This window comes from Diaphorina citri, unplaced genomic scaffold, assembly GCF_000475195.1.
Source record: "Diaphorina citri unplaced genomic scaffold, Diaci psyllid genome assembly version 1.1 scaffold2594, whole genome shotgun sequence".
Classification (NCBI taxonomy): Eukaryota; Metazoa; Arthropoda; class Insecta; order Hemiptera; family Psyllidae; genus Diaphorina; species Diaphorina citri.
In genome coordinates, this window is record NW_007380012.1 from 7,362 (window position 1) to 28,372 (window position 21,011).

A 21,011-nucleotide genomic window follows, 5' to 3' on the forward strand; every position below is an offset into this window, starting at 1 on the left:
CTTTCCATGGCAAAAGTCCATCAACACTCTCCCTGTCTGATGTTTACTACCTTTCTTCTGCGCTAACTTACACACACAACCCCGTGCTTTTCATCTGTTCAATTTTTTTTAAGTAGTTTTACCAATTCTGTCCAGCCTCTATGAACTGAAACTTTTGCAGCTTAAAAACAATAGTAAAGACGACGAAGAGAAACTGCAACTGGCGAGATTTTTGGATTTTGATGACCTCGCCTTAAAACCAACAACTAACCGAGAAAGAAAAGAGGCACCACCACCTCTACACGGAATAAGTATCAAAGTTCCGGGGGAGTTTCCCGGGGAAACCGGGAACTAAAATATTTTCCGACTAAAAGAAGAATTATTTTCAGCCGAAAAATTGACTAAACCACTACCACTATCAAAATTTTTTGACAATCCGGAAACCCTGGTTCACGATAACACATCCCTAACGTTAGTGGCGTCCGAACTTGGCGCCCTAGAGTGCGCCCTAAACTGGTTAAGTCGCACCTAAACGCCCTAAACGTTCATAATGGGGTGCCTTTACGGGCGTCAAGATTGTGACTTGTCAATTGTTATCGCCTCCATGAGGTTTACCTATCTTGTAGGATGGGTTGGGTATTATAATGCGTCAAAGTAGTTTGCCAAGTTGTCAATTATCAATCCCGACATCGATGTCCGATCCACCTCCGGAGGCTACCGGGAATCACACATAGTGTGATCCACAAACATAGGGCTTTATACATATAAGTGGGCATTTTGGTGACTTGAGACTTAAAATCCGGGTTTCGTCAAGGTTGTGGGAGTGGGGGTGGTACGACGTCTTTCACTTGCGACACCGGTGGTTTACATTTTGGCTTGACTTGAGGGAGGACTCCGGCATCGGGAAAGACCCTCGCGTCTAGGGAGGGTCGGCTACTACTTTGTCCTCCACGACAGGAGCTTACCACACCATGTCTTGGACCCCGTCAACAGTTCCTATGTTCAAGTCATGGGCACTCCCATTCCTCTCCTCTCTTTTAGACTACACTGTAGTCGCTGTTGGAAACATTTTTTTTGACCTTTTTAGTAATAAAAGCCTATATGTTAATACGGCATAAAAGCCTGGTATAGCCATATTCATCCCGGTAGCCGTATTATTTGCGGGGATACGTGATGCATGGACAATCTACAAAACACTGCAATCCACCTGTCGCGTATAATATCTCTAGTAGCGCGGTCAAACTTTCTTGACTTGGCGGGGCGGAGCGCTACCGCGCTCCTTAAGTAGAGTAAATGAACGTAAACACCCTTGATTAATTGGAATTTTACACATTTTTATCTTTATTTTCCCAAAATTACAAAAATCAAAAAAAAATTCATCATAACCTACCTGAACATAGACACACAGAGCAGCGAGTACAACCAGTTTAAAAGCCATGATGTTCCGAAGTTTCACTCAGATAATAACAGGTACGAACTTTAATCAGACACTAGATCAGAAATGACCACTCTCCGTTTTTATATGGGGTCTCCCACTCTTGTCTCTACTGACAGAGAATAATCCGGTTTAAGCAGTTTTATTTATTTACTGACACAAACGGGCGGACCCTTTATACTATCTATCTATTTATAAATTTCCCTAGCTCTAACTACACCTAACAAACCTAGTGATTAGAGAAAATCAGTACCTATGTACCTACCTAATTTGTTTAATCCGAAATGTGTATATTCACCGCGTAAAACCACGTGAACTCTGAATTTTAGGCCCAAAGCAGTTCCACCACCCTCACCACCACCATGGCTCAGAAAGTGAACGCTGTGGCCACCAAATGTAAAACCGAACTGAACTCCCCTCCTGAGGCCGTAGCCCTTCTGGGAGCCAAATCCCTCCCCACCGATGAGAAACAGAGGTGCTTCCTCGAATGTGTGTACAAGAACCTGGGCATTGTCAAGGATAACAAGTTCAGCCCTGAGGGTAAGGAGAGGAGAAAAATCTGATGTGAACATCACACAACTTTGTAAAAAACTGGAAAAATCATATTTTTCGGATATAAATTATGTCGTACTTTTCGGACCATATCGGTATAAGTAGGGCCATCGGCTATAATAAACGCCCTATGTCACTACGACCTGATTAGATGTTTTGTGACTTAGGTACCGGAAAAGCATACCAAATTTCATCATTCTACGACAAACGGTTCTTTCGTCATGCGAAGTCAATCCACGGGTAAATCCTAATAAGAAAAGTAATAAGGTTAGGTTTTGAATCGGTTGGATTTCTCCTGATCTGTCCTGCAAAGCTACGTTTCTGTTCTATCTATTATTTCCGAATTTCATTCAATTTTTTCGTTCCTATTTTCCATTCGATTTTTCCGAATTCCCATTCGATTATTCCTCATTTTCCTTCGATTTCCCCTCATTTTCGTTCAATTTCCCCCAATTTCCAGGAAGCAAAGCTCTGGCCGCCCAGAGATTCAAGGGTGACGAGCTGACCAAGGCTAACAAGCTGGTAGAGACCTGCGCCAAGGAGGTGGTCGTGGCGGCCGGCAATACCGAGAAGTGCGCCCTGGGCAAATCCGTGCGGTCCTGCTTCGTCAAGAACGGCGAGAAGGTGAGATGAGTTTTTTTTTTTTTTAATTGGGGAACTTTTTGTTTAGAAGTTGTTGTTAAGAGTTTATGTTTACAATATTTATTATTGGGTATCTACCTACCAAGATTTTTTCAACAAATTTTACGGGATTTATAAAAACAAGCCTCGATTCTTTCATTATTTTTTTGGGTAATTTTATTTTTTACTTTTTCTTATCATTGTTTTTGTTTATCAGACCGAGCAACAAAAAGTTGCAATGAGCTGCCAATAAATACTCGTATGCAATATTTCGTAATTTTTTTTATATTATTATTATTAATCAAAATGGGTACCTACGTTTTTCACATTTTTTTCGTCTTGCATGTCAATTTTAATGTTTATTTTTTTCCTAACTGGGTTTTTTCGCTGTTTCCCTCCCTCCCCAGATCCCCAACTTCTTCCGCAAAGCCTAAGATGACTGATCTTCCACCTCATCACGGGATTCAAACCGACGACCTTCGACTTCCACGGATGCTGTTTCAACTTTTGTTCACGTGATTTTGTTTGGTTTTTGTAAAACTCCATTTTTTTGTGTGTTTTCTATTAGACATATTTATTTTCTTCCTCCCTTTTTTTTTTTTTTTTTTTTTTTTTTTTTTTAAATTCATTTTGAATATCTAAATGTAATTTATTTTTTGAAAATAACATTTTTTTTTTTGGTTTACTTATTTTTTTGCGGTTTAAAAATGGGCACTTTTTTGTTATGTGGGACTGTCATTTATTTTCGTGTTCTAGCAATTGAAATTAGTTTGATAAAATAACAATTTGCAATAGTGTGGCATCTAGAATGTTGTTTTGGTATTATTATTGACAACTATTAAATTTATTTAAATAAATACCCACACCATTTCAATTGGTATTTAAAAAAATATAGTTGGCGCAGTGTGTCGTGTCTGTGTCACAGTTATAGTCAGTGTTGTCATGTGTAATGGTTCTTATTTTAGATTTTTCATTACGTCATGTAGGTATTACTGTCCAGAGTTTTCTGTTGTCGTCTTTGTTCTCGTCCAAGTTACGTTTAATGTCCAAGTCTCGTGCTGTTCTGATGGATTTAGAAACAGTATTTCGCACTCTCTTGTAAGTCATGAAGCACGGGTAACCTGCTAGTGAACAAAAAAAAACTCCTAAGAAGAATCTGCAGCGGAAAAACTGGCAGTTCGTATTTAATACAGAGCGGCATTTAATACATTTAACAATATGAGTGAGAGGCCAGATCTATTTTGATCAGCCTCTCACTCAAAACCTTACGCACATATTACTGCTGAAGTTTAGGATTATGTTATTGATTAAATACACCAACAATTTAAAGGAAGTTAAAGAAATTCTATTCAATACCAACCATTGTCTCTTTCTTCCTGTTTTCTTTCCTCTTCCTCAGCCACTTGTTGATTAAATCCACCAACAATTTAAAGGAAGTTAAAGAAATTCTATTCAATACCAACCATTGTCTCTTTCTTCCTGTTTTCTTTCCTCTTCCTCAGCCAGTTATTGATTAAATCCACCAACAATAAAATTTAAAGGAAGTTAAAGAAATTCTATTCAATACCAACCATTGTCTCTTTCTTCCTGTTTTCTTTCCTCTTCCTCAGCCACCAATTCATCCAGATCCTTTTTCCTCTTCTTCTTCTTTTTTGATTTGGAAAAGTCCATGTCTATATCGAAATTATCCTGGAAAATACAACAAAGAAGTGTTTGTTCAATACCCTGATACATTTTTTATTGTTGTTGACTTTAGTATAAATATACCCTGTAGGGTGCTCATTGTTTTTCATTTTTAACATTTTATCAGTCAACCATTCTGCGGGGCGGAGCGCTACCGCGCTCCTTAAGTAGAGTAAATGGACGTAAACACCCTTGATTAATTGGAATTTTACACATTTTTATCTTTATTTTCCCAAAATTACAAAAATCAAAAAAAAAATTCATCATAACCTACCTGAACATAGACACACAGAGCAGCGAGTACAACCAGTTTAAAAGCCATGATGTTCCGAAGTTTCACTCAGATAATAACAGGTACGAACTTTAATCAGACACTAGATCAGAAATGACCACTCTCCGTTTTTATATGGGGTCTCCCACTCTTGTCTCTACTGACAGAGAATAATCCGGTTTAAGCAGTTTTATTTATTTACTGACACAAAATGTGTGTGTTGGGGCACGAAAGTAGACCAAGTTAAAATTCATTCTAATCGGTTAAGACAAGTCGGAGATACTTGACTTTGAAAAACGTCGAATTTTTTATCATTTTCTGCTGCTTCTTCTTTGACGTTGACCGCTCTACAACCTAAACTACTGGACCGATTTTGTTGGTTGATGGCTCATTCTTTTTCTCGTGGGTGGCAGATGTGCCTTTTCATAGTTTCAAGGCCCTCAAAGGGCCCCTTTTGGCCTTGAATTTTATAAAAGGCTGATTTTCTTCTTATAAAGTCGGCTTTTTACTGATTTGGTGATGGTGATAGTTTCAAAAAATGTTTAGGCCTTGGGACCAGTGCTACGTGTGTAGGTATTGCAATCCCGCAGGCTTTTGAATCCCGCGGGATCTCACGCGGGATTTGACCAATTCCGCGTGGGATTTTGCGGGATTTGCAAGTATTACCCACGGAATGCCGCAGTTCTAACACTGAAAGTATAACATAGGTACTCCATAATGGATAGAACATCCTACCCAACCCATAATATTACCAGTTTATCAAACGGTTCAACAGTTATAGTTAGGGCTGTAGCTACAGCTAGGTAGGTATACACTATACATTTCGCTCGTAGGTATTTAGTTATTATTTTAAGATTTGAATTTTGAACTCAGATTTTGACAAGCAAGCGCGTTACCACCGGACCAATCGTGCCCCTTTTCCAATTAGTTTTTTTTTAGGTGTTTGTATCCGAAATATGTATATTCACCGCGTAAAACCACGTGAACTCTGAATTTTAGGCCCAAAGCAGTTCCACCACCCTCACCCCCACCATGGCTCAGAAAGTGAACGCTGTGGCCACCAAATGTAAAACCGAACTGAACTCCCCTCCTGAGGCCGTAGCCCTTCTGGGAGCGCTATCAGTAGTACCTAGTAAGTATATTAAGGGTGTGACAAGAGACGCGTTGATTTCAAAAGGTGAGAGTTTAGTGTCCTGTTTAGATTTTAGAAAGTAGGACATGAAGTCCCTTTATCCCAACATTTCAATTGCACCACTTGACAGGAAGAAAACGAGCTTCAGAAATTGTCTCAGTAAAGGAAAATGAGACTATAGAGGACCAATTGCAAATGTGAAGTAAAATACATATGTATAAGCTGTAAGGGTATCCAAATCGGAATTCCAAGGGGGACAGACCCCTCAAGGAAAAACAGGGAAGACCCCCATTTTTGAAAAAGATGGTCCCAGTTGAAAAGGAACGGACGAAACGGAAGATGATAAATCCCCGATTTCGAAAAGGGGAATCCCTCTCGTTTGATGGTGGAAAGGGGGGGGGAGGAGAAGGGGATAAACCTCCCAGTTTGAGAAACAGGGGGTGGTGCCCCCTTGTTGGATGGAAAATGGGGGGGGGCACCCCAATTTCTGGACAGAGGAGGTTGTTTAAGCAGTTTTTGCACGGATTGCGGCACGTTTGGATGTGACAGCCTGAAATGAAACGAAAAAGAACAATAAATTAAAAACATTTTGCACGGATTGCGGCACGTTTGGATGTGACAGCCTGAAATGAAACGAAAAAGAACAATAAATTAAAAATATTGTAAGTCTTAGAATACTCTAGTTTCAAGGGTAGTGCGCCTGTCTTGCTGGTTCGATTCCCACCCGGGGAGGATTTTTCCCCAAACAAGACCTTAGCTGTTTCAGTTCCCTCCATCTCTTGGGGGAAAAAAATCTCCTATCCTGTCTTCCTTTTCTCTTCGCTTTCGGGATGATAAGACCTTAGCAGTTACAGTTCAATCTATCAAACATATTGGGGGAAAATGGTAAGCTCGTCCAAGGTATTCATTTTTATATAGGTAACCTATTCTCTTTCTTTTTTCATTTCTCCTCCTACATCTCATTTTTACTTTCTTTTTCATTTGTCATCAACATCAGCAAATCGGGTAAGGCCAAAGCTATGTGTTGTTTTCAAAGTCTACAGTTCAAGTACTGAGCTAGCAAAGTTTCCTCCGGACATCATTACCCTAACTCCTTAAAGGCTAACTAAGCAGACAACAGGAGGACAAAAGCATGGGTAACCAAAGGAGTTGGAGAAAAAGAGAGATTGATACGATTCAGAGATGGCCCTGTCATTTGGTAACAAAAGGACCTCATTGAATGTTTCTAAGAATTTATTTGAAAACCTGGATTTCATAGAGTAGGAAATAGCCAATAGAAACCGGTAGGTCCAATGATCAATCCAGGTACAATGGTTAGTGTTTGACAGCTGGATTGGTGCCCCAAAAGAGCCATCTCAGCAACATAAGGCCATCAACCTGAAATCTAATGCTCACACTTACCGCTTCTTCTTCGGACATTTTTTACTGAATTAAAAACTGTATGTCCTAACTGGAAAACTATAAAGAATACTGAAAGAACTGTCAATTTTTACTTTTTTGTGTAATGAAATTAAAAAAAGAGACAGCAAAAAGGGCAGGCAGTGGGATTGCATCAGCCACAAAACGGGATCGGGCAGTGTTGTCAGATGGCTTCAGTGAAATTATACTAGACTCGTGCTAAAATTATACTAAAATTTGAAAAATTATACTAAATCACTCAAAACGACCACGGACCGCGAAATTCAAAAAAAGGGCGGGCTTCCCTAGTTCTGTTATGGTTTATGATGTTGAGTTTTTAAATAGACAATTCAAATTCTACGCTTCAGCTGGGGTTCGAACCCAGTTCTTCCCTTAGGAATAGGAATAGAATACCCTTGGAACCTTTTAATGATTCTATTTTATAGAACTGTAAAGTTTGAATTCTAAAGAAAAAAACCTCCCTCTCTCTCTCTTACTCTTCCTTCTTATCAGTTTTCTATCTCTTTCCCTTCTGTTTTATTATTTAAAATTTTAAGTGATGAATACATTATTCTTACTACTTATTAAAATTGGAATAAAGCCTAGTAGGTAGGTACATTGAAATTAAAAAAGTCTTTTTTATTTTCTTTTTGAAAAATATGTAGGAATTAAAGATTCAATTTTTCTGCATGATGGAGGTACCTACCTACCTCTAGACTGTAGAGTTGTGGTAATTTTGCTAAGACGTTTTTTTCTACAGAGATTTTTATCGCCTTTTTTACAAACTTGAAAAAACATCAAAAACATAATACATTATTCTTACTACTTTGGAATAAAGCCTAGTACATTAAACTTAAAAAAAAAGTCTTTTTTATTCTTTTCTTTCTGAAAAATATGTAGGAATTAAAGATTCAATTTTTCTGCATGATGGAGGTACCTACCTACCTCTAGACCAGGCTTGTCCAACCCGCGGCCCGAGCTCATTTTTGCGGCCCGCGAAGGCCCGCATAAAAAATGAACAAAATGAGAAATAACAGTAAATATACTAAATAAAATAATTAATGCATGAAAATTTTCAAATTTATAAAAATTATCCCATACCTTACAAATTTCATAGTTTCTAATTCTAGGTACCATCAAACGCAATGCTGTACCTACCTAATATCATAATGGCACGTGGCATCTCCTTTGAACTCTACACCAGGCCATCCTCCCCCCCCCGTGAGTTGAGTTTTTGCGGCCCGTCAACTCTCTACCTTGGTCTCTTGCGGCCCTCGGGTGCCCTAAGGTTGGACAACCCTGCTCTAGACTGTACCTAGAGTTGTGGTAATTTTGCTAAGACGTTTTTTTCTACAGAGATTTTTATCGCCTTTTTTACAAACTTGAAAAAACATCAAAAACATAAAATAATAAGTAGGTACCTATCCCTAATCCTACTGTCTATGTATACTTGGGCAGGAACTGGTTGTGAGTTGTGAGTGTTGGTGAAACGTGTTGGCAATTCAGAGTCTTTCACGACGTATTCCATTGGACAGACTAGAAAAAAATCGACACGGAATGTTGGTGAAACGTGTTGGCAATTCAGAGTCTTTCACGACGTATTCCATTGGACAGACTAGAAAAAAATCGACACGGAATATATTAGATTCTTTGACAGTACGAACTTTACAAATGTACAGTAGCGCTCGGAAGTATTTTGACTATTCGTTTTTCCCCCATTTCTTCCATTTTAATGAAAAATCACAATATTGAGGTATGTCCACACGAACATAGCTTCCGAGTCGGAAGTATTTTGACTATTCGTTTTTCCCCCATTTCTTCCATTTTAATGAAAAATCACAATATTGAGGTATGTCCACACGAACATAGTCGACCGGCCATCGATCGATTTCGACTGAACAGTCCTCACTGCCTCGACAACATAGATTTATCTTGTCGATCGACATAGCCGGTCGACTGTGTTTGGATACATTTTTTAGATGAGGAGCTGAGCAGGGAAAATCTACGTGGGAAGGTACAAAATTTTGGCATGTGATACAAAACGTCGAGAGCACATAGAAAACCCATTTCTTACACCTCGGACCGGGGGCGTTTGGCGGCAACGACTATCCGGAAAATCGATTACCTATCAAGTCAACCGGTCGCTTTGTGAACTCCAGGTATAAACTCGCCACTTCGACTGAACAGTCCTCACTGCCTCGACAACATAGATTTATCTTGTCGATCGACATTAGCCGGTCGACTGTGTTTGGATACACCTTTTAGATGAGGAGCTGAGCAGGGAAAATCTACGTGGGAAGGTACAAAATTTTGGCATGTGGTACGGAAAGTCGAGAGCACATAGAAAACTCATTTCTTACACCTCGGACCTGGGGCGTTTGGCGGCAACGACTATCCGGAAAATCGATTACCTATCAAGTCAACCGGTCGCTTTGTGAACTCCAGGTATAAACTCGCCACCTCTCACCCAGAAAATCTAATATTGCTTAAATCTAATTGAAATTCAATAAAATTACACTCTTGGGCTAGCCACTCACTATCAGTGCCCTAAATCACCAAAGTATGGAAAAGTATTTCACAAGTGTAATAGCCAATGGAAAAGCAGAATTTTGAATTTGGACGAATCATATCGAAATATGGAATTGTAAATACTTTTCCATACTAAATCTCTGGGCGGCCAGAGCTTTGCTTCCTGGAAATGGGGGGAAAATTGAATGAAAATGAGAGGAAATCGAAGGAAAATGAGGAATAATCGAATGGGAATTCGGAAAAATCGAATGGAAAATAGGCACGAAAAAATTTAATGAAATTGGGAAAAAATAGGTAGAACAGAAACGTAGCTTTGCAGGACAGATCAGGAGAAATCCAACCGATTCAAAACCTAACCTTATCTTATTAGGATTTACCCGTGGATTTGATTTCGCACGACGAAAGAACCGTTTGTCGTAGAATGATGAAATTTGGTATGCTTTTCCGGTACCTAAGTCACAAAACATCTAACCAGGTCGTAGTGACATAGGGCGTTTATTATAGCCGATGGCCCTACTTATACCTACATATACCGACGGACCTTTTCAGCCGTACCAGTCATTTCTACTTGATAGTGTGTGTGCTCATCAGGTCTACCTGATAGTGGGTGGCTGGCTAAGTTTTACTTATCTGAGAGGGCACCCACCCTTCAGGCTTCAGGTCTCATTCAAAAACCCTGAGATCACAAAATCACAAATGAAATAACAAAGTAAAAATCCCCCATTTTCAAACTGCAAAAAAAGAAGTAGGTAAACCAAAAAAATGTTATTTTCAAAAATTAAATTACATTTATTCAAAATGAATTTACAAAACAACAAAACAACAAGGGAGGAAAAAAATAAATATGTCTAGGAAACACACAAAAAAATGGAGTTTTACAAAAACCAAACAAAATCATGTGAACAAAAGTTGAATCAGCATCCGTAGAAGTCGAAGGTCGTCGGTTCGAATACCGTGGTGAGGTGGAAGATCATTCAGCTTAGGCTTTGGGGAAGAAGTCGATCTGGGGAGAGAGAGAGAAACAACGAAAAAACCCAATTAGGAAAAGAATAAACATTAAAATTGACATGCAAGACGAAAAAAATGTGAAAAACCTAGCTACCCATTTTGATTATTAATAATATTATAAAAAAATCTACAAGGAGACGAAGTGTTCTACAAGGATATGCGAGGTAGGAGACGAAGTGAGAGGTGTGAAATATGAGGTTGGAGACGAAGTGAGAGCTACGGAGAGAGCAGAAATATTGCATACGAGTAGGTATTTATTGGCAGTTCATTGCAACTTTTTGTTGCTCGGTCTGATAAACAAAAACGATGATAAAAAGTAAAAAATAAAATTATCCCAAAAAATAATGAAAGAATCTAGGCTTGTTTTTAAAAATCCCGTAAAATTTGTTGAAAAAATCTTGGTAGGTAGGTATAGGTACCCAATAATAAAAATATTGTAAACATAAACTCTTAACAACCACTTCTAAACAAAAAATGCCCCAATTAAAAGAAAAAAATAATTTAAACAAATTAAAAGGCAAAAAAAAAAGCTCATCTCACCTTCTCGCCATTCTTGACGAAGCAGGACCGCACGGATTTGCCCAGGGCGCACTTCTCGGTATTGCCGGCCGCCACGACCGCCTCCTTGGCGCAGGTCTCTACCAGCTTGTTAGCCTTGGTCAGCTCGTCACCCTTGAATCTCTGGGCGGCCAGAGCTTTGCTTCCTGGAAATTGGCGGAGAAAATGAAGAAAATCAAATGAAAATAGGGATTTGAATGAGAATAAGGAGAAATCGAACGAACAAAGGAAGTTCGAACGAAAATAAGGGAAAATCGAACGAAAGTGAGAAATAATCGAATGGAAATAAGGAGAAATCAAATGAAAATAAGAGAAAAATCGAATGAAAATAAGAAAGAGTAAAAATTATTCCTTATTTCTCGAAATAACGAAGTTGTAGCTTTTGGCAAGACAGATTAGGAGAAATCCAGCCGCTCCGAAACCGAACCTAATCTGTTTAGGATAAAGCTCGCCCCGGACGGGAATTGAATCCGCAACCTAGGGCTTAAAAGGCAAGCGAGGTACCTACCCTCCAAGCTGAGTATAGGCTGGAGGGAACTTTTTCATTTGCCCGTGTAAACAACGGACTTTGCACACCGAAAGAACGGTTTGTCGTAGAGTGGTGAAATTTGGTATGCTTTCCCGTTATGGTCCGTAAAGTAAGACAAAAGTTCAATGGGAAAAATACTATACACAGGCCCGAAAAGTATGAAAAAATCCTACCGAAAAGCACGAGTTTTATTTTCTTATTTTTAGTTTCCTAATTTAATAGAAAGTCGTGTGATGTTCCCATCAAATTTTCCTCTCCTTACCCTCAGGGCTGAACTTGTTATCCTTGATAATGCCCAGGTTCTTGTACACACATTCGAGGAAGCACCTCTGTTTCTCATCGGTGGGGAGGGATTTGGCTCCCAGAAGGGCTACGGCCTCAGGAGGGGAGTTCAGTTCGGTTTTACATTTGGTGGCCACAGCGTTCACTTTCTGCGCCATGGTGGGGGCGAGGGTGGTGGAACTGCTTTGCGCCTGAAATTTTAGTGTTAATACGGTTTTAGGTAAACTCCTGTGAATATACATATGTATTACGGAAACAAATCAAATCAAAGTGTGCGAGTAGGTTAACACCAGTAATTGCCTCTCTGTAAAAATTATCTTCTGATATAATTATGTAGGTGTGTAACCCCCGGCGCGGCGCGATACGCAAGCCTAGTGTGAGAATAGGGTTTCCAGACGTCCGGGTTTTCCCGGACATGTCCGGGTTTTTACAGGTTTGTCCGGCGTCCGGGGGGATTTTTGAAAATTTGGGAAATGTCCGGGTTTTTGATGATAAGACTCCAATAATATTAAAAAGCGTTTTTCATTTCCGAAGAAGACAAAAAAAACCAGATGTTTCTATCTCAACTAGGAAAAAAAAGAAAATAAATTAAAAGCGAGGGAACAATTTCATGTGTGACATGAAGCCTACCACAAATCGCTTTTCGGAGGTTTCATGTCTCACATGAATCCTACCGTATTTGAAAAAAATGTTTTGTTTACGTCTGACTGTAACAACAACGCTTGAGTTTCATGTGGGACATGAATCCTACCGTAAGAGCGATTCTGGTGAAATTGATTCTGTACGCAAAAGGCTAAGATCTAGTGAAAAAGCGGTGTAAAGTGAGTAAGGCTGGTGTTTTACGGTCGAGTGTACTGGCGGGCGGAAAACACTGCCTTTACATCTCAAGCCAATAAATTATACCGGTATTACCAATATACCAATTTATTATGACGGTTTCACCGACGTATTATACCAATTTTCCACCGGTTTGAACGGTGCTTTAGGTCTGTTGAACCTCCTCATTTATTTGGGAGGGAGGTGGTACCTATGAAACAACATAATATCAGAAGGAACATTTTAATTTGATTACATTGACCACTTCTCTATTTTTTTTTTTTTTTTTTTTTTTTAAGAGGTTTGACAGAGGGAACTGTAACTCTAGGGTCTTATCGTCCCGAAATCGGAGAGAGAAGGAAGACAGGATAGGAGAAAGCCAGCCGTTCCGAGAACGAACATTATCCCATCAGGATAAAATCCGCCCCGGGCGGGAATCGAACCCGCGGCCTAGCGCTTACAAGGCAGACGCACTACCAACTAAGCTAAGTAGGCTGGCAAATCTTATTTTAAATACCTACGAGCACGTAGGGATACCAGCATCTGTAGCTATTTTTCAAGTCAAATTTTGCTAACTTTTGAGCCACTAGTACTGAGCCGATTGAAATTTTTTGAAAAAAAAAAAAAAAAAAAAAAAAAAAAAACTCGTCACAGGTTCATTATTTTAGAATAGAATAATTATATACCTTGTTTATTATTATTAACAGTTTCATAGCCCAGATTTACAAGAAAAAAACCAAATTTAATAAAAATTTGGAACAAAATAAAAGACAAGATAGACACAGAGCTGGATTTAGGGACATCTTATAATACATATTACCTTGTTTATCCTGCTGAGATAGGACTGAAAAGTCCCTTTACCCCCGCAGTCTTAACACATATTACAATTAGAGCAAATGAACCTGAACACCTTGGTTAATTGGAATTTTACACATTTTTATCTTTATTTTCCCAAAATTTCAAAAATCTAAAAAATCTCATCACAACCTACCTGAACATAGACACACAGAGCAGCGAGTACAACCAATTTGAAAGCCATGATGTCCCGAAGATTCACTCAAATCACTTAGATAATCACAGGTACGAACTTTAATCAGACACTAACTCAGAAATGACTACTGTTCTCCGCTTTTATATGGGGTCTCCCACTCTCATCTCTATTGACAGAGAATAGAGCGGGCAATTTGTTTCAATCGATTTGACCAATCCCTCTTTCCTGCCTTTCTCTTGATTTTTCTTTTGTGACAATGGGATGCTCTCTTTCTCCTCCTCCTCCTCCTCCTTCTCCTCCTCTTCTTCTTCGTCTTTCGGTCACAATAATTGGCATGTTGTCAGAGACGTTTCTGTCCCTAGGGTCTTTTGTAAGGATTGTTATGATTATTTACAATTGAATGGTGAAGACACCTATACGCATACGTTCATACATAACTGTCTGAATAGAATACCCTTGGAACCTTTTAATGATTCTATTTTATAGAACTGTAAAGTTTGAATTCTAAAGAATAACTGTCTAGGTAATTTATGTACTTATGTTGCTTCCAGTTTTTCCCCCAGGAGGTTTGATAGAGGGAACTGTAACTGTAACAATAACAAACTAATAACGGAGGTCTTATCGGCCCGAAATCGAAGAGATATAGGAGAAAGTCGACCGTCCCGAGAACAAACCTGATCTGTTTAGAATAAAGTTTCGGGCGGGAATCAAACCCGCGGTCTAGCGCTTTCAAGGCAAAGGCACCTACCCTCAAAGCAAACTATGTACATAGGCTGGCTCTTCTCACATTTACCTCACTCAGCCTGAGTGGGGCCGGAAAAAGTCAGCAGCACGCGATTTTCCAGATAGTCACCCATCCGGATACCAACCGTGCCCAACGTCGCTTAACTTCAGTCATCTACTGGGGAACCGTTAACCGGTGCATTCAACGTACTATCCCCGCTGCCTAAACTCTGTCTTTATTTCTGGACCGTTGTCCTTCGCCGAGCAAGAAACTGGAAGTCGAAGTTTCCCTGTAAATTAGTTAAAATGCGTGACCTCCCATCGGATCGTCATTATTCTTATCGGTACTTCTGTCAGGCTACTCTCGGCTTGTTGACATTGCAAATTGATAATAATAATAATAATAATAATAATAATAATAATAATTAGTATAGATATCTACTAATTCCTAAATAATCATTTCCATTAATGTACTTTTTGGCACCGAAAGCAGATGTCAAAGTTTACAGGTTACCTACGGAAAGTTCAAGTTTATATAGATTGACCTTGGTCTAGGTACCCATTGCATCTATTTTTTACAACTTTCTGTTGAATATGCAGATATTAGTTGTCTGTTTATGTCAAATTGAAAATTTATTGTAAGCCAAGGACATACATACCTATTTGCATAGTAATGGTTTGTGTGTGTGTTTTTTTTTTTTTTTTTAGAACGAGGAAAAAGATAGGTATATCCGGACGTTTGTTCGTCTGCGGAATTGTTTTTTTTGGGGGTGCACTCAGTCTTGTAAGGACAACTGAGGTGATTCCAGAAAAAAAAACAGCAAGATGTTTTTGGCTTGCAACACCGATTTGGATATTAAACAAAGTGGATGCCTCCTACAGAAACAAAACCTGCCTATCCACAAATTATTGATACTCGTTGGTATGAGTTTAAAGTAGGTAAGTAGCCAGCCTAGTTAGCGCTAGGCCGCGGGTTCGATTCCCGCCCGGGGCAGATTTTATCCTAATGGGATAACGTTCGTTCTCGGAACGGCTGGCTTTCTCCTATCCTGTCTTCCTTCTCTCTTCGATTTCGGGACGATAAGACCATAGCACGGAACGGCTGGCTTTCTCCTATCCTGTCTTCCTTCTCTCTTCGATTTCGGGACGATAAGACCATAGCAGTTACAGTTCCCCCTGGCTTTCTCCTATCCTGTCTTCCTTCTCTCTTCGATTTCGGGACGATAAGACCATAGCAGTTACAGTTCCCTCTGTGTTCCTATCCTGTCTTCCTTCTCTCTTCGATTTCGGGACGATAAGACCATAGCAGTTACAGTTCCCTCTGTCGGCAGGCTTTCTCCTATCCTGTCTTCCTTCTCTCTTCGATTTCGGGACGATAATCGCTTTCTCCTATCCTGTCTTCCTTCTCTCTTCGATTTCGGGACGATAAGACCATAGCAGTTACAGTTCCCTCTGTCAACTTTCTTCCATCCTGTCTTCCTTCTCTCTTCGATTTCGGGACGATAAGACCATAGCAGTTACAGTTCCCTCTGTCAAGTTTTAAAAAAGGTAGGTTAAGTAACGTATACCTAACCCCTTCAGAATTAAATTTCATGTCGAACATCTACAAAATTATTCACGAAAACTTCCTTTCATCTTTTGTTTAGGTTATTTTGACGTAAATAGTAAACAATAATATTTATCATTCCAGGGCTCTGACCTTAATAACTTGTCGCCACTGTTTCAACTGATAACCTTTATCTGTTTGATTGTGTGACCAAGCACTCTCAAAAGTCCACAATAGCCAGTCTAGTTCCCTTGGAGGATATAACTTGTCGCCACAGTTTCAACTGATAACCTTTATCTGTTTGATTGTGTGACCAAGCACTCTCAAAAGTCCACAATAGCCAGTCTAGTTCCCTTGGAGGATATCACGCCTGCCTTGTAAGCGCTGTCTAGACCCCCTACCGCCCTCCTTCCCCCTCTAGGGAGAAAAAAAATTAGAGCTCTCTTCGCTCCGTCAGCTAAAAAATTGTAGTATCATATTTTTCCCCTCGGGGCTCGAGCTCTTCCCAGAATTGAACCAGTTTTTATTTCTCTCCAGCACAATTAGAACTTGTTCTGAAAGATCTAGAGTGTGGGCAGAATAGGTTCAGCATAATTTTAAATCTCGGGTTACGGATTGGTGAAGTGATCTGAGAACAAAGGGCATCAACCTCTCTGGGACTCTGGGCTCGAACCTATAACCTATGTCGGAGTTTGAAAAACTTTTTTTTTTTTTTTTTTTTGAAGAGGTTTGACAGAGGGAAGAACCTATAACCTATATCGAATTTTACCCTTTTTGGGCTCCTCTGTATACCTCTATAAATTTTAGATGTATGTATAGGTAGGTGCCTACATATTAATATTGGTGTATCTACCTAAACGCACGTACTGCACACCATAATGTAAGAAGAAGGCAGGCATCATTAACAGAGAAGTTCAGAATATGGCACTTATTTTTCCAAAATATGGCACTTAAAAACATGGCAATGTGGCACTTATTTTGGGAAAATATGGCATTTATTTGTTCAAAACATGGCAAAATAAGCAATTTTTTCAAGAATCAGAGGCAATTTTTTTTACATTTTTCCTTGGAACGTCAAATAAAAATTGAATTTTCAACCTTTATTTAAATAATATTTCGCTGTTTTGTCTTCAGATTTAGATTTTTGAGAACTTTTTACATAGGAATGTTTTCCCAAATGCATAACCGTTATTTAAGTACAGTTTTTTTTTAGTACTTTTTTTTTACAATCTTTTTTCTTTGTTCTTTAAGTTTTATATTTTACCCAAAAATGCTTAAAATATGGCAAAATAAGCATAAAAGTAAGTCTTTTTAGGGTTTTTATGGCATTTTTGATGGCAAAATAAGCCTTTTTAGGTTTTTTATTGGCATTTTTCCAAATTTTGCTAAAAAATGGCAAAATAGTATGGCGCCATGGCAATATGGCATTTGAACTTCCTTGATCTTTAATGATAACACCAATTAGGTATTGCGAGAAGGTAGGTACCTAATAAATTAGTAGGTAGGTAGGTAGGTAGGTACCTATTTAGTTGCCTAGCTAGCTAGGTAGAACTAGTTATTTTTAGATACCTACACTTTCCGACTGGTGTTAAGGTTAATTGATACAATCTGCACTTGCAATTTAGCTAATGAAGTTTTGTTACTTCAAAATGAGCTCTATTGGAAAAACCTTTTGGAAGTTAAATTGAGCTCAGATGTTTATGGGTAAGATGCGTAGCGTGGGTTAGTGTAATAATAATAAATAAAATAATGAGGACAATTTTTTTTTTTACGATCGAAGATTAATTGGTTTGCCTTGATCTTCTGTTCTTCGGACTTGATAGTCGGAGTTCACAAGGAAAAAATAAAATCAGCAGTTTTTTAATTCAATAGGTGATTGAAGAAAAATAATTATGGGATTTACGGGACCAGCAGATTTTGCGACGTTGAAGAAATTACGCACAGATCACTAAAGAGTGATCGGTAACAGCGGAGGTCTTATCCAGAAGGAGGATAACGCGCTTGCTTGCCATGCAGAAGGTCCCGGGTTCGAATCCCACCATCGACGAAAATTTGTACTCGTTTTTCGATTGCAAATATACTGTAACAGCGGAGGTCTTATCCAGAAGGAGGATCGAAAGGAGACAGCCGTTCCGAGAACAAACCTTATCTTTTTAGGATAAAATTCGCCCCGGGTTGCAATCGAACCCACGACCTAGCGCTTACAAAGCAGACTTGATAGTTAGCGCCCTTTCAAGCTAACTAGGCTGGCATGAAATGATCTAAATGAGAGAATTCTGGATTGTTCCGATCGGCATGTTGTGTTTTTATCTAAACAAATGAAACGCACCAGAAGAATTGTAATCAATTTTGGGTTTGGGAAGTAAAAAAAATCAGGCTGAAGTTTACGCCTTGACTCGAACTACCAAACTCCATTTGAGGGAGGAAGCGAAGTGAGGCAGTTTGGAATGACACAAATGCTTCACACATCAGAGCTCCTATATTTGTAGAGTGTCAGTCCAAGACAAGATGTATTTTAGTTCTTTTCAATGCGAATGTCAAATATTTACAAACTATAGGAAATTCTGGATTGTTCCAGAACCCGTAGAAGAGGAGTGACGGAAATTTGTAAACAAGACTAGTCTAGTGTAGTCTAGATTTTATAAACAAACAATCCAAACTCATAGACAAAGGCCAGAGGAAGTTCGAGATTACAACGTTGTGGGTTGAGGTATCCACGGTCTAGATTTTATAAACAAACAATCCAAACTCATAGACAAAGGCCAGAGGAAGTTCGAGATTACAACGTTGTGGGTTGAGGTATCCACTTCTGGATTGTTCCAGAACCCGTAGACGAGGAGTGACGGAAACTTGTAAACAAAACTAGTCTAGTCTAGATTTTATAAACAAACGATTCAAACTCATAGACAAAGGCCAGAGGAAGTTCGAGATTACAACGTTGTGGGTTGAGGTATCCACAAATCCTAATTGAATCAATTTACAGGAGAGAGTCAATTGGATAAGTAGAGTCTAGGTCCTTCGATGCAGTCCACCAGGGCTGTCCAAACGTAAGGACCGCGAATTTCCCAAAAGCTACCTCTGTAGCTCTCCAGTCTAGATTGACAGTGCGTCTGCCTTGTAAGCGCTAGGCCGCGAGTTCGATTCCCACCCGCACGGATTTTATCTTGAACGGATAATGTTCGTTCTCGGAAAGGTTGGCTTTCTCTCATCCTGTCTTCCTTCTCTCTTAGATTTCGGGACAATAAGACCTTAGCAATTTGTCTTAACTGTAACTGCTAAGGTCTTATTGTCCCGAAATCGAAGAGAGAAGGAAGACAGGATAGGAGAAAGCCAGCCGTTCCGAGAACGAACATTATCCGTACAGGATAAAATACGCCCCGGGCGGGATTCGAACCAGCGGCCTAGCGCTTATAAGGCAGACGCGCTACCAACCAAGCTAAATAAGCTGGCTATAGTTCGTTTATTGTACCTTGGAATGCAAAGTTTCCAAAAATTAAACGAAAATCGACTGTGCTCATAACACTCTCCCTTCCCGTTTTTTATCCTGCTCTGAAATCCTGGATCAAACAGGGGCTCGGTCTAGTTTGATCCTCTTTCATCCTGATTCCTGATTGAATCACAAACAAAATTGCAACAATAGAGTGCGCTCTAAATAGAATGCAAGTTATGCAAATTATATTCTGTTGTTCGAACGAAGTTAGTTTTGGTTCCGACGATTTTTCTTCGGCGTTTGATAGAGGGAACTGGGACAAAGGAGGTCTTATCGTCCCGAAATGGAAAAAAGAAGGACCACAGGATAGCAGAAGACCAGCCGTTCCGAGAACGAACTTTATCTGTTTAGGATAAAGTTCAGCCCGGGTGGGAATCGAACCAGCAACCAAGAGGTTACAAGGCAGAATGTAGATAAAGAAATAATTCATAGCCCAGATTTACAAGAAAAAAACCAAATTTAATAAAAATTTGGAACAAAATAAAAGACAAGATAGACACAGAGCTGGATTTAGGGACATCTTATAATACATATTACCTTGTTTATCCTGCTGAGATAGGACTGAAAAGTCCCTTTACCCCCGCAGTCTTAACACATATTACAATTAGAGCAAATGAACCTGAACACCTTGGTTAATTGGAATTTTACACATTTTTATCTTTATTTTCCCAAAATTTCAAAAATCTAAAAAATAAATAGAGCAAATGAACCTGAACACCTTGGTTAATTGGAATTTTACACATTTTTATCTTTATTTTCCCAAAATTTCAAAAATCTAAAAAATCTCATCACAACCTACCTGAACATAGACACACAGAGCAGCGAGTACAACCAATTTGAAAGCCATGATGTCCCGAAGATTCACTCAAATCACTTAGATAATCACAGGTACGAACTTTAATCAGACACTAACTCAGAAATGACTACTGTTCTCCGCTTTTATATGGGGTCTCCCACTCTCATCTCTATTGACAGAGAATAGAGCGGGCAATTTGTTTCAATCGATTTGACCAATCCCTCTTTCCTGCCTTTCTCTTGATTTTTCTTTTGTGACAATAGGATGCTCTCTTTCTCCTCCTCCTCCTCTTCTTCGTCTTTCGGTCACAATAATTGGCATGTTGTCAGAGACGTTTTTGCCCCTAGGGTCTCTTGTAAGGATTGTTATGATTATTTACAATTGAATGGTGAAGACACCTATACGCATACGTTCATACATAACTGTCTATTCGAACCAGCGGCCTAGCGCTTACAAGGCAGACGCGCTACAAACCAAGCTAACTAGGCTGGCTATAGTTCGTTTATTGTACCTTGGAATGCAAAGTTTCCAAAAATTAAACGAAAATCGACTGTCCTCATAACACTCTCCCTTCCCGTCTTTTTATCCTGCTCTGAAATCCTGGATCAAACAGGGGCTCGGTCTAGTTTGATCCTCTTTCATCCTGATTCCTGATTGAATCACAAACCCTTC

The 21,011-nt window shown here is 39.3% G+C and overlaps 2 protein-coding genes and 1 long non-coding RNA gene across 3 annotated transcripts in view; 2 read left to right on the forward strand and 1 right to left on the reverse strand.

Annotated features, from left to right (window-relative positions):
* Window positions 1-3,729, forward strand: part of LOC103519182 — a 10,804-nt gene extending 7,075 nt beyond the window's left edge. Inside the window, exons 2-4 of the mRNA XM_008484267.3 lie at window positions 1,744-1,954; window positions 2,427-2,590; window positions 2,995-3,729. Coding sequence (XP_008482489.1) covers window positions 1,744-1,954; window positions 2,427-2,590; window positions 2,995-3,021 — 402 coding nt within the window. The 3' untranslated portion in view covers window positions 3,022-3,729. The remainder of the gene's footprint in view (window positions 1-1,743; window positions 1,955-2,426; window positions 2,591-2,994) is intronic.
* Window positions 3,730-8,636: 4,907 nt separating this feature from the next.
* LOC108253685 lies at window positions 8,637-9,669 on the forward strand. Its single transcript, XR_001809800.2, has 3 exons — window positions 8,637-8,762; window positions 8,845-9,230; window positions 9,517-9,669. It is a non-coding gene; the product is annotated as an uncharacterized LOC108253685 (long non-coding RNA).
* Window positions 9,670-10,579: 910 nt separating this feature from the next.
* LOC103519184 (uncharacterized) lies at window positions 10,580-13,832 on the reverse strand. The gene is given in 4 exon segments (NM_001297691.1): window positions 10,580-10,603; window positions 11,149-11,312; window positions 11,958-12,168; window positions 13,785-13,832. Coding segments are annotated over 4 exon segments (447 nt in total).
* Window positions 13,833-21,011: the final 7,179 nt, after the last annotated feature.